This window comes from Rhinatrema bivittatum, chromosome 4 (genome assembly GCF_901001135.1).
Source record: "Rhinatrema bivittatum chromosome 4, aRhiBiv1.1, whole genome shotgun sequence".
NCBI lineage: Eukaryota > Metazoa > Chordata > Amphibia > Gymnophiona > Rhinatrematidae > Rhinatrema > Rhinatrema bivittatum.
In genome coordinates this window covers 241,122,632-241,135,144 of record NC_042618.1, presented here as the reverse complement: position 1 = coordinate 241,135,144, position 12,513 = coordinate 241,122,632, and the positions used below count along the sequence as shown (strand labels likewise).

Below are 12,513 nucleotides of genomic sequence, written 5' to 3'. Positions count from 1 at the left end.
GAAACTCTCTAACTGTGCACAGTGAGGTAAGGTCTGTGTGCACCTTTATACGGAGAATGTACTCCAGATTTTCAAAGCAAATTTATATGCACAAGTTCACTTGGAAAATTCACGAGTAATTGGCTGGGGGTGTGCACAAAGTCACCTCCGCTCTTCAGAGGCTGTAACGTGAGCGGATTTTCTAATACACCAAAAGTATGTGCACAAGTTCCAAATGCACTCCCTGGAATACCTCTCCTCAGTTCGCAGAAAAGCACGTGTGCAGCTGGGTTTATGAGCTTACTTTTTTGCCAACTCAGCTCCGGACTATTTCAGAACAGCCATTCATGAACATAAAACATGATTTTATGCACATAAACGGTTTTGAAAAAAATCAATCCTTAATAACTATCATGAATCTCTTTTCTATGTAAATGTTATTGCATATATTGGTGTGTTTTGGTGATAGTTACGAAGAATTAAGCTCAAAGGCAATAAAAATAATTGCACTAAATAAGTTAGTGATAAAACTGTCCAATTACAAAGCTAAATGCTTAATCTAGCCCAATATCCACAACTGGTCAGACTATTTTTCAAATCTCCACATCTTTAATATTACACATTCACCCCTAGATTATTGTTTGAGAGAGAGAGAGAGAGACTCTCTACCAGGGTATTATCAAGCCAGGGCGAGAGAACATTGTAGAAATCTCATCTTTGTGTATCTTTCCTCATTCCAAATCACATCCAGTCTTCACTGATGTGTATTGTGCTGGTCGTACGTCTGACTGTGCATGTACAACTGGCCCCCAAACCGTAGACCACCATCAAAATCTCATCTTGAGTAACTAGATGACCCTCCTATAGTGGCATAAATAGATGTACAGAGAAGGGCAACCAAAATGATAAAGAGAATGGAACAGCTCCCCTATGAGGAAAGGCTGAAGAGGTTAGAGCTGTTCAACTTGGAGAAGAGACAGCTTAGGGGGAATATGATAGAGGTCTTGAACGAGTAGATGTGAATCGGTTATTTACACTTTCGGATAACAGAAGGACCAGGGGGCATTCCATGAACTTAGCAAGTAGCACATTTAAAACTAATCGAGAAAATTATTTTTCACTCAACGCACAATTAAGCTCTGGAATTTGTTGTCAGAGGTTGTGGTTAGTGCAGTTAGTGTAGCTGGGTTCAAAAAAAGGTTTGGATAAGTTCTTGGAGAAGAAGTCCATTAGCTGCTATTAATCAAGTTGACTTAGGGAATGGCCTCTGCTATTACTGGCATCAGAGGCATGGGATCTTCTTAGTGTTTGGGTACTTGCCAGGTTCTTGTGGCCTGGTTTTGGCCTCTGTTGGAAACAGGATGCTGGGCTTGATGGACCCTTGGTCTGAACCAGTATGGCAATTTATTATGTTCTTATGATGACTAATATGTGTGCCACCACAAAGGCTCTCTCTCCTTTCTCCCTCTCTCTCTCCAAAACAGAATTTGCAAAAAATCTTGTTTCGGGCATAATGCTAGGAAAAAGGGTGTAGTTATTTCTAGCATTATTGCCTGTGAGAGCACAGTGTGTGCATTATACATGTTATCGCAAGCAGCGCTACCATATCTCATTTTCATTTACTCTGCCCAAACTCCTCCCAAAATCCACCCATCTGAATAAATTTTACAAATCTGCATACGCAGTACGCGCTATGATAAATAATGCATGCGTAATATCATTATCATGAGCATTAGGGCCCTAACATTATTTGATGAATGACCCTGTCAGATTGGTAACAGAAATGAAACACATACCTGTTTTCTAGTGCGAGTTTTCCCTGTGCGCAATTTAATATACCGAGCTATCAACTCATTTCGACCTAGAAAAAGAAAATAAAGTACTATTAGATCTCAAGGTAATAAAGCAAAATACGGCTGGAAATCTATAATCCTATAGCAAGAAAGAAGATCACCAATACTCTAAGTTCTACTTTTGATCAAACTAGCTTCACTGAAGCGATCAGAATACATGTTTTAGTTCTCTATAAAATCTTCAAATGCTAGACACAAAAATGAAGGTCTTAAACTATGAGATACAGCTAAAATGCTAAAAACGTTCCTGTACAATCCTTAGTAAACTATAAACTTTGTGTCCCCATTATATCTCACCTAAAGAGCATGACATCAAAATCAGCAATCAGACCTCCTATTTTTTACATTGTAACATAGTATAAGGCAGCAGATAAGGCCCATTGACCCTTCCAGTCTGCCCAGTTGTCTTCCTCTGTGGTTCTCAACCAATTTGAGTAGAGTATGTAAATTCCCATATTTAAACCAACACCAGGTCTCAACTGTGTCATCTACCCAACTTTTCAATCCCATTCTTACCAATGCCCTCTACATCTGCCCTAATTATGTTTAAATTCTGTTACAGTGCTGGATTATGCCACCTTTACTAGTAGGCAATTTCAGGTCTTTTTTTGGTTCTTACAACATACATACTTAATCTAACAGCAAGGTCGACGAGTTCCATATACTACTGTTAATAATCCAAACCACCACCAAAGCTAGTAAGGCTGCTGTCCAAAGATTAAAGGCTCATTGATGTAGGGGGTTATAACCATGGCTGGTCTGTGCAGGTTAGGTTATCTCTAGTAGCGTTATTGAAACGGTAAGCAATAGTAGGTATCCCAGCCTTCCTGAAAGCCCGATGCAGCTGTACTGCCACTCTCTGCCTATTGGCTTTTATTATTTTCTGTTTGGCCGTCTAAAGTTCTATACACCTGAGAAACCAGTCAAACCCTTCTTCTGTCTATGTGATCCCCTCATCTGCTTTTACACTATCCTCTGTGTTTGTCCCACACATGTTTAAACTCTATCATGGTTTTTGTTGTCACTACCTCTGCTGGTAGGCAATTCCAGGCATTTGTCATCTTCTCAGTAAAGAAGTATTTTCTCTCAACTTTATACTGGAGGAAATTGTGTAATGGCTCACATAAGTTAGATGGCAATTACATGCATAAGCTAGACCAATTTTCAAAGGGAAAGTACGCACATACATGCATACTTTCCCTTTTGAAAATTATCCCAACAGAACTATCCGCACGCAATTACAGCTGCTAAATTGTATGCCAGGGGAGGCAAACTCCGGTCCTCAAGAGCTACAAACCTGTCAGGTTTTTAGGTTATCCAAGATGAATATGCATGGGAATAGATTTGCATACAATTGTGGGAACTGATTATTGTAATTCCCTCCAACAGGGGGTCCCAGCAAAAACTATTTGATCCATTTACTTACTGCAGAATTCTGGTATAAGAAAATATAAACATATTTTTCTCATTCTGTACAAGTTGCATTGGCTCCCCGTTTCGTTTAGGATCCAGTATAAAGCTCTTATGATTATACGCAAGATTATCTATAAAATGGATATAAACTGGTTAGGTACCAGCCTTCATGTTTATACACCACAGCAATGCTTAAATCAGAAAATCAAGGCTTACTAGCTGTCCCTACGATTCAGCAGGCATACCTGGGAGAGGTACGCAGGAGGGATATAGCAGTCGCTGGTCCTGTTCTATGGAACAGCATGCCTCAGTCAAATCGGATGACGGGCAATATAAAAACTTTTAAGACCTCCCTAAAAATATGGGTATTTAAACAGGCATTTAGTAAATATATGCAAGCAGTAGAATAATGGATTGATTAGGAGGCTCATGCATGGAAGGATGACACTATAATGATAAAGAGAAACTGTAGTTATTTGTGTATTACATTGTCTTAGGTTATGTTTTACTCATGAATGTAATATTGTAAGACACCCCGATCACTGGAGCGTGAGACGAATACATCATTTTTAAATAAAGAAATGCATGTTCATTATGAATAGCCTGAAAACCAGGCTCGTTTGTGGCTCTTGAGGAATGGAGGTTGGCTATCCCTGTTGTAGGCACATTCTTTTTCAAGAAATTTTACGCACATGCTTTTGAAAATTTAAAAGTGCGTACTTTAGAGCAAACCTCTTTCCAACCCCACCCCCTGGGAATCCCTCCACTCAGTTCGGGTAAACTTATGAGTGAACATGACATATGCGCTTGTTTACCCGCCCCCTCAGGCAGACAATTTTGTAAAAGGCCATTTCTTCACAGGAAATATTAACCACAGAAGTGCTTTTGAAAATTACCCTCGTTATGATCCTTTGTCTTTGAATTTCCTTTTCTAGGGAAAATTTCTTCCTCCCATACATTAAATCCTGTCAAATATTTTAATACTTCTGCCATACCCCCCTACCCCTTCTTTCCTGCAGCAAGGACATTTTGCATGGCTTATGCTTCCCTGTAGGATTTGTGTCATGGGCCCTGTAGCATTTTAGGACCTCTTTCTAAACCACTTCCATTCTTTTATCACTTACTGGAACTCACCTTAATTGCCCTTTTCAGGTTTTTGCCCCAATCTAGACTGTCTTCTGGATCTGTTTCCTGAGTTTATCTTTTCCTTCTTCTGAATCTGTTTCCTCATTTCCTCAGTAGTTTTTTTTCTCTATCTGATTGCATCTTAACTGCACTCTCCTTCTTCACCTTCTACCTTGCTTCTTCCCAGCTTTCCTCCCGGGTAAATCACTGACTTCCTTCTTTGTTCTTCTAGAGGGCTTGCTTTTTAAAAAAAACTGTCTACTTTGCTCTTTCATGCTTTTATTGTGTGCCTAAAACATAAGAGTGAAATACCGTCATGGGGAGGGGCGACTGTCAAAGCAGTTTCCAGAGGTAAAAAGCATTTTACATTCATAAACTATCTGAAAGCTGCCCAACAACAACGCAGCTACAAGTAGGCAGGGTGCGCTTTTACCCACACTGAGAGGGGGGCATTCACAGGAACAGGTTTAGATGGGGGGGAGGGGAGGAAAAATACACAGATGGCCTTTTCAAAAGCTATGCACACACATTTTGCCAGCACACAATAAGCAGGCCGAGTTATCTAGGCAAAACTGCCCCATTCGGTCCAGCAAAGAGGCGTGTATAGGTTTCCACAGCATCAGTAGTAGAAGGAAGGGATGTGCTGAGGGGTAGGGGGGGCTCGGCCCAGAGGGGAGGCGCACGTGCCTTGCATTATCAAAAGCATGCGTGCTATCTCAGGCGCACTTGCACACCCCCTGCCTCTCCCCGCAGAAAGAGCTGGAGCAAAGCGTGCGGACACTTAGCACACGTTCTTTAAGCTAGCTGATCTTCAAAGAGAAAATGGTCATCTTTACTTGGTGTAAAGTCCACAGCTGTCTTTTACTTGCACAGTTTATGCTAATTTTCAAACTGAAATGACGTGCATGCTTTCATTTTGAAAATTACCCAGGGAAAAACTACCCACACCGTTTACACCAGCCCAATTGGTGCATGTAGTCCACCCTCCCCCCCACCCCCGGAGACAAAATATGGGCAGACAGTTGAAAATTCAAAATGCAAGCCCCCTCCCCAAGTCCATGCCCAGAATTACCTCTTTGCCCCGCAGTGAAAGTTACGCAGGTAGTGGTGGCATACGCGTATATTTTACTCGCATGTACGGTGGGCAAAACCCCCCATAATCGGTGAGAAAAGCACTGTTTAACCAGCGTCAGTGGCTTTGAAAATGACCCTCTTTGGGGGGGGGGGGAGGATTATTTTGTAACTGCCTGGACTGGTGTAAAGTCTGAGGGAACTTTCTACTCGCAGACATGTGCCGATTTTTCAAAAGGAACAGCACTTGCCCTCTGACAATTATTCCACCAAAATCTTAGGGTTACAATTCCAAACTTCGCCCACAAGAATGCCCTCTTTGAAATGCAGATAAAGTGCCTGTATACAGGCCCTGTGCACGTACCTTTGCCTACCGCCTTTTTGCACGGGTAAAGCACTCTTTTACCCATGGAAATGACTTGGAAAGTTATCCTCTTAGCGCTCATCCTTAAGAGAACGTGAATTATTCTGCTCTATTCTTCATATGGCAATATGTTCAAGGGTGACACATCAATGGCAAAGCCTGCCATCAACCAGCGGACCTCGGGAAGAAGTCTCTAGTTTTGCTATTCTTTCACTGAAGGAGCCAAGATTACAGAGGTTGCACAGCCACAAAGTGAAGGGTAATCAGAGCAGACAGCGATGGGAGCAGTGAAAGAGCTTTTAGTAGGCTAGAAAACTAGACAGATCTGGCAGTACTGGATCCCAAACTAAGCAGCTTTTATTCAATTTCAGATTTTTAGTCCAATTTAAGTTACCATAGAGTGGAGTCACCAATTTTGAGCACATCTGAAAGCCTGCACAACACAAGGCAATTTTCATTAACAAGGCCCCCACATACATTGAGTTTGAAAATTGTATTGTTCTAAGAGTTAAATGTACATGTGTGCATTTAGGCACTGTAAAACAGGAGTGCAAAGCTAGGCACGTTAGTGGCATGCTATCTATTCATGTACCTATTGAGAACATGTAAGGTACGCACATACATCCAAACCACACCCATGAAACATTCTGTTTCCCTCCTGCTCCCTCAAATGCCTCTTTTTTTTTTTTTAATGTGCACAATTACGCATGCTATGGGGCCGATGCAATCCGGTGCGCTGAGCCGAACGCACATTTAACTGTCATCTATTAACGCCTGCCTGGAGCAGGCGTTAATAGCTGTGTGCATAAAAAAAAAAAAAAGTATAGAAAATCAGAAAAAAAACTGCTTTTCTGTACTGTCTCCCACGTAATATCATTGTGATATTAAGTAAAATGAAAAATAAAAGAAATAAAAGTTAAAAAAAAATTGACAGTCGGACCCCATCAGGAAAACAGACGCCGAGTTTATCAGCGTCGGTTTTCCTTACCAGCGGACAGCCACGAAAACCTACGCCGATAAACCCGGTGTTGGTTTTCGACTACAATTCGCTGCTAAGGAAAACCAATGCCAAGTCTATCAGTGTTGGGTTTCGTGACGGCCGCCCTAATTTTAATATTGCATGGCGTCCCCCCCCCCCTTGGGGGCGCATTAAGAGAGTGGGCGCTGACTGTTCAGCGCCCGCTTTCTATGCGACTTTATTGCATCGGCCCCATATGTGTGTGTGCACCTACAGGTAATGAAAATTCACATATCCCCATACAGCAGACTTACCCATGTAATGGGCAAGTAAATCCTTGAAAATATTCATGGTATGAAATTATGAGAGACTGTTTACACATCTGCCTCATTGTTGCTAGAAGACAAAAAACCAAAAGCCTATGATTTCAGGGCTAATCCCCCTACAACATTTATTATTACTGGAAAAAAATATAAAACCCTAGGGGTAGATTTTCTAAAAGTGCGCCCGCGCGTACTTTTGTTCGCGCACCAGGCGCAAACAAAAGTGTGCCGGATTTTATAAGATACGCGCACCTACGGGGTCGGCGCGTGCGCAAGGGGGTGCACATTTGTGCAACTTGCATGCACCGAGCCCTGCACGCGCTGTCCGTTCCCTCCGAGGCTGCTCCGAAATCAGAGCGGCCTCGGAGGGAACTTTCCTTCCACCCCCTCGCACCTTCCCCTCTCTTCCCCTACCTAACCCACCCCCCCGGCCCTATCTAAACCCCCCCTACCTGTGTTTTAAAAGTTACGCCTGCCAGAAGCAGGGGCTGCTGGTGCGCGATTCCCCAGCCCGGGACCCGTTTCAGAGGTCTTGGCCACGCCCCCGAAATGCCCCCAGGCCGGCACCATGTCCCCCGACAAGCCCCCCGGAATGCCCCGACACGCCGCCTCTCCCCCCCCCCCCCCCCCCCCCGGAAAGCCCCGGGACTTACGCGCGTCCCGAGGCTTGCGCACGCCGCCGAGCCAATGCAAAATCGGCTCGGCGTGCGCAGGGGGAGTTTTAAAGGGTTACGCGCTTAACTTATGCGCGTAACCCTTTTAAAATCTACCCCCTGCCTAGTGAGAAGTGCATATTGCAAGTTGGCAGAAAGGACAGAAGAACAAAGTTGCCAACTTGGCTCCAGATTTTCAGGACATGCTGATCCAGTCCTGGTTTTACCCCACTGCATGCAGAACTTGTAGTTATTTCCTTATTGCATGGACTAAGAAAGGCAAAACTACAAGCCCCTGCATGCAGTGGGGTAAAACCAGGATCGGATCAGCTGATCCTGAAAACCTGGAGCCAGTTGGAAACCCAAAGTACAGTAATTACAAATTTAGTTAAAAGTAACAATTTGTCTACTAACACCGATTAAATGAAGATAGGCCTATACAGAAAAGTCTCACCTCAATAGTAGATCTTCACTTACACCAATATAAAAAATTAGGATATTATACATAAATAGCAAATATACTGCATGTGTATATATATGTAAATGGATATACACTCACACACATATATTTTTTGTTTCTCTGAGCTATATGTTCCTGTAAATTTCTGAATCTTGGTGGGAAATTCAATATTTCCCAAAATCTTCAGAGGGATATCCATGTTAGTCTGGTGTAGCTAAAATGACAAGAGATGGGTGGCACCTTATACGCTTAACTAATGCATTTTTTCACTCCAAAAGATCTTAACGTGTTTAAGATTGTAGTAGCACAAACACTTCTGTTTCAAAGTTAATTGGATATGGATATTGACCGAGTCTTAAGCTTATCTTCATTTGATTAGGCAAAGAAATTGGACATATCTTATAAAATTACCTGGCAGTATTTATTAGTGAATAAAATTATGGTCAAGTCTAATTAAACCTTTTTTTGTTAATGCCCATGTATGCAAAAAAAGTAACATCTTACTTATATACATGCAACACTTTGCCAAAACTTGTTAATACGAATTCATTTGAAACACAACTAAGTCACACTTTTGTTTTCTAAATACAACTAGGGACAGATTTTCAAAGGCTACGAGCGTGACATACGTGCGTAACCCGAGAAAATCTGCCCCTGTGCGCGCTGAGCCTATTTTGCATAGGCTCGGCGGCGCGCGCAAGCCCCGGGATGCGCGTATGTCCTGGGGCTTACAAAAAGGAGCGTTCTGGGGGTGGGGGCGGGGCAGAGGCCTCTGGCACAGCCGCCGTGCCGAGGGATGGTACTGGCAGCCGGCCGGCGCGTGCAAGTTACGCCTGAGGCAGGCGTAACTTTTGCGATAAAGGTCAGGAGGGGGTTTTAGTTAGGGCTGGGGGGCGGGTCAGATAGGGGAAGGTTGGGGGGACGGGACGGAGGGAACGGGGAAAGCCATCAGGGCTCCCCTAGGGCTCGGCGCGCGCAAGGGGGTGCACACTTGTGCACCCCCTTGCCGAGCCCGCATGTTATAAAATTGGGCGTAGATTTGTTCGCGCCAGGTTGCGCGAACAAATCTACGCCCTCGCGCTGTTTTTAAAGTCTGGCCCCTAATTTTCTAGTAAAACACCAAAATTGTAACTAAAATATAAGAAAAACAAGTTTTCTATCCTTTTTGCACTGTATCTTTATAGAAAAATTGTTCACAAAATATTAGGTAGTATGCTTGATCTAGGAATGGTAAAGTTTTTATAACCTTATCTAAATTATTTCTATTCTTAATGGGTTTAATGTGTGCATTAGGTAATGCTGATGTAGAAAGGCTACTAATGCAGTGTTAAAGTCCAAAATCACAGCAGTGTTAAAAATAACATGATCGCATTAATTTTAAATGCGATCATACATGTTATTTATTTAAACACCGTGGTCTTTACCGTGGTATTTAGGAAGGTATAGTACATTTACCTCAGTTGCGTTTCAAAGGTAAATTTAATTATACATTATTAGATGCTGGCATCTTATTTAAGAAGAGAGGGGGAAGCAATGTCCTAGGCTTCCCCCACTCTCTCCAAGGTTACCTATGCCTTTCCCTCCCACCAGAACACAAATAGCCCCACATGGTCAATCCCTCAACTCAACATAAGGACCCTCCCATGGCCACCACCCTAAGAAACTCCCCAGGTTGCATGTGTGGTTCAAAGTTTGACGTGTGGCACCATTCATAGGCAGGAATCCAAGCCAGCAGAAGGGCACAAGGTAGGGAATTCTCCTGTCCAGGGACAGTCCAAGGTAAGGGGGAGGTTCTCAGTGAGGGAGATCCTTGTTTAAGGCTGGGGGATATTTGGTGACCATGAGGGGGTACTTGTGGGTGTGAAGGGTTGGCAGCCATGAGGGGATACTTGTTTCGGGTTAGTGAGGTGTGGGGGGGTTCTTGTGTTGGGTTTGCAGGGTGAGGTGGATCAAATTTTGGGGGTTGGTTTTTGTGTTGAGTTGGGGGAGGGGGAATTGGAAGGCAAGGGGAGCTTTCCCCCCACGCTTATCATCCAATTCATTTTGGTCCGGTTAGCAGGAAGAGAGAATTAGTACAAAAAAAAAATAAATAAATAAAAATATGCAGAGCGTCTATGCTAAAACAATTGCACACCTTTTAGCATGGACCTTTAGGTATGCTATGCAAATAATTTATTTTGCTAAAGCCATATATACTATGCCCATTAGATCCAGTAGGTACTGTGCACGCTATCCTGCCAATTTTAACGCACCTTGATGTATAGGCCATACTCAAAAAAACATTTATTCAGAAGGGACCTTAAACTGCACATTTTGAGGGTAATTTTCAAAAGGATTTACATGGTTTTAGGCACATAAAATCTTTTGAAAATTGACCTAGAGGCTGTGCACATAAAAGTAAGACCATTTTATACTACAACGAGGTGTTCTGGGAAGGGTCGGGGATGGTGCCTGGGGGGAGAGGAGTTGAGGTAAGGAAAGACCTTATGCACATATTTTCAGTTTTTGAAAGCACGTGCATAAACATACATGCACAGAGTTATGCCCGCTCAGGAACAGATGTCATTTTGTGCGTGTATGCTGGCATCTGTTACACGCATTCCACCTCCCCCTCCGCAAAATTTTCAAAGCCAGATCACACACATAAATCCGCTTTAAAAATCCTGGCTAAACCTGCAGGAAAGGGAGCACCCGCAGACTTCAGCCAGATCTTTTCTGTTCTGGGCTACGCTGAATAATACTGTTAAGTAAAAGCATCTGAAATACCAGGAGTTACTGGCCAGTCTGGGAAGGAGTAACATTGTTGGAAGGACATTTGTACTAATTCTTAAAGTCTTGTTTTTAATCATTTTTATTTGGACCATGACAAATGAGTAAAGCTTTCAGAGGGATTTATGAATGTCAATTGACTGTCCTCCATCAAAATGACTAAAAGAAACGCATTGTTCCACAAAGTGTGTACTTTTAATTGCATTGAGTGGTATTATTTTTTAATTTATTTTTTAATTTATTAATTTTTATATACCGGTGTTCATGAGAACATATCACATCAGTTTACACTTGTTAGCAAATATTCATTTAAAAACATTTGCATTTCCCAAGTTAAAAGAAAAGATATAAATATATAATTTCATAATAAAATAAAACAAAATATTAAGATAGTTAAAGTATTAATTGTGGGGAGGGGCGTCAAGGTCATGGGAGAAATAATAAAAACATGTGCATATCGAATTTTCAATCTATGTGCATTTATTTTCCATGAAAAAGCTACTTGCATGAAAATCAGGTGCAAAATATCTGTGGGGTATGCACCCGCTCTCTCTTTGAAAACTGGTGCAAGGTCCATGGGTTAAAAGCACCCATAACACAGAGTTTAAAATTTGGCTGCTCAGTCCCCTTTCTGGTCGTGATGAAGTACTACTTTCCACCCTGCAGTCAACAGGCAGAGAAACAGAAGGGTGACAAAAATCTAATGCCTGATTAGGAAAATTCCAGCAGCAAAGGCAGGGAAGCAACTGATAGAAACAGTGATATAGAAACACAGAGGCATGAACTGAACACATAAAAAACACCGGTCATGGGAACACACTAGAAGAACACCAGATCATGGCCTGCACACAAGTCACATTGTGGAGGAGGTTGATATTCAAAAGAGTCTGCTCAGCTAAATTCGGGAATTAGGCGGGCAAAACTAGGGTTTTAAATATCCTGCCCCACAGAATGGCCAGTTTTAGCTGAGCAAGTCATTAACCAGCAAAAACTTAGCCGGATTTAAAAAAATTAAAAAAAGGCAAGGCAGAGACATTCTGAGGACCTGGCCAAAATTTATCCAGCTAGCACTGATATTTAGCACTAGTCAGATAAACTTACCCAGCTAACTTTGACAGGGAAAAAAAATTGCAGCTCAAACTTTAGCTGGGTAAGTGAGAAAAAAAATCCCAAAAACTCACAGGCCAGCAGTGGCTGAGTTCTGAATGGGGATTGGTCCCTTCACTGACAGCTGTCAAAGAAAGAACCAATCCTGCCATACTGGAACTCAGATATTCACTCTGTGGAGGAGGCAAGATCCTCTCCTTTTCCCACTGGATTATTTGAATGCTTTTGGGAGATTAGGGGCTGGAGGTGTGGGCATGGCACACCAATTTTCTTAAGGGGAAGGGAGAAGAGGCTGCTAGAGTCTGCTACCTTTTCTTAAAATTATTTTGGAAGGGATCACTTTTTTTTTTTTTTTTATTTGGGGGGGACCACACAGCGGGAGGAGACCACTAAGGCCTGCTATATTTTTCTTTTTCTTTCTTTTTGTAAGGGGGGTGA

At 42.4% G+C, this 12,513-nt stretch overlaps 1 protein-coding gene across 6 annotated transcripts in view; it reads right to left on the bottom strand.

Moving 5' to 3' along the window:
* Positions 1-12,513, bottom strand: part of TEAD4 (TEA domain transcription factor 4) — a 269,267-nt gene that overhangs the window by 110,797 nt on the left and 145,957 nt on the right. For all 6 annotated transcript variants that reach the window (XM_029599977.1, XM_029599972.1, XM_029599976.1 and 3 more), the window contains one exon: positions 1,776-1,840. In XM_029599977.1, the coding sequence (XP_029455837.1) occupies positions 1,776-1,840 (65 nt within the window). The remainder of the gene's footprint in view (positions 1-1,775; positions 1,841-12,513) is intronic.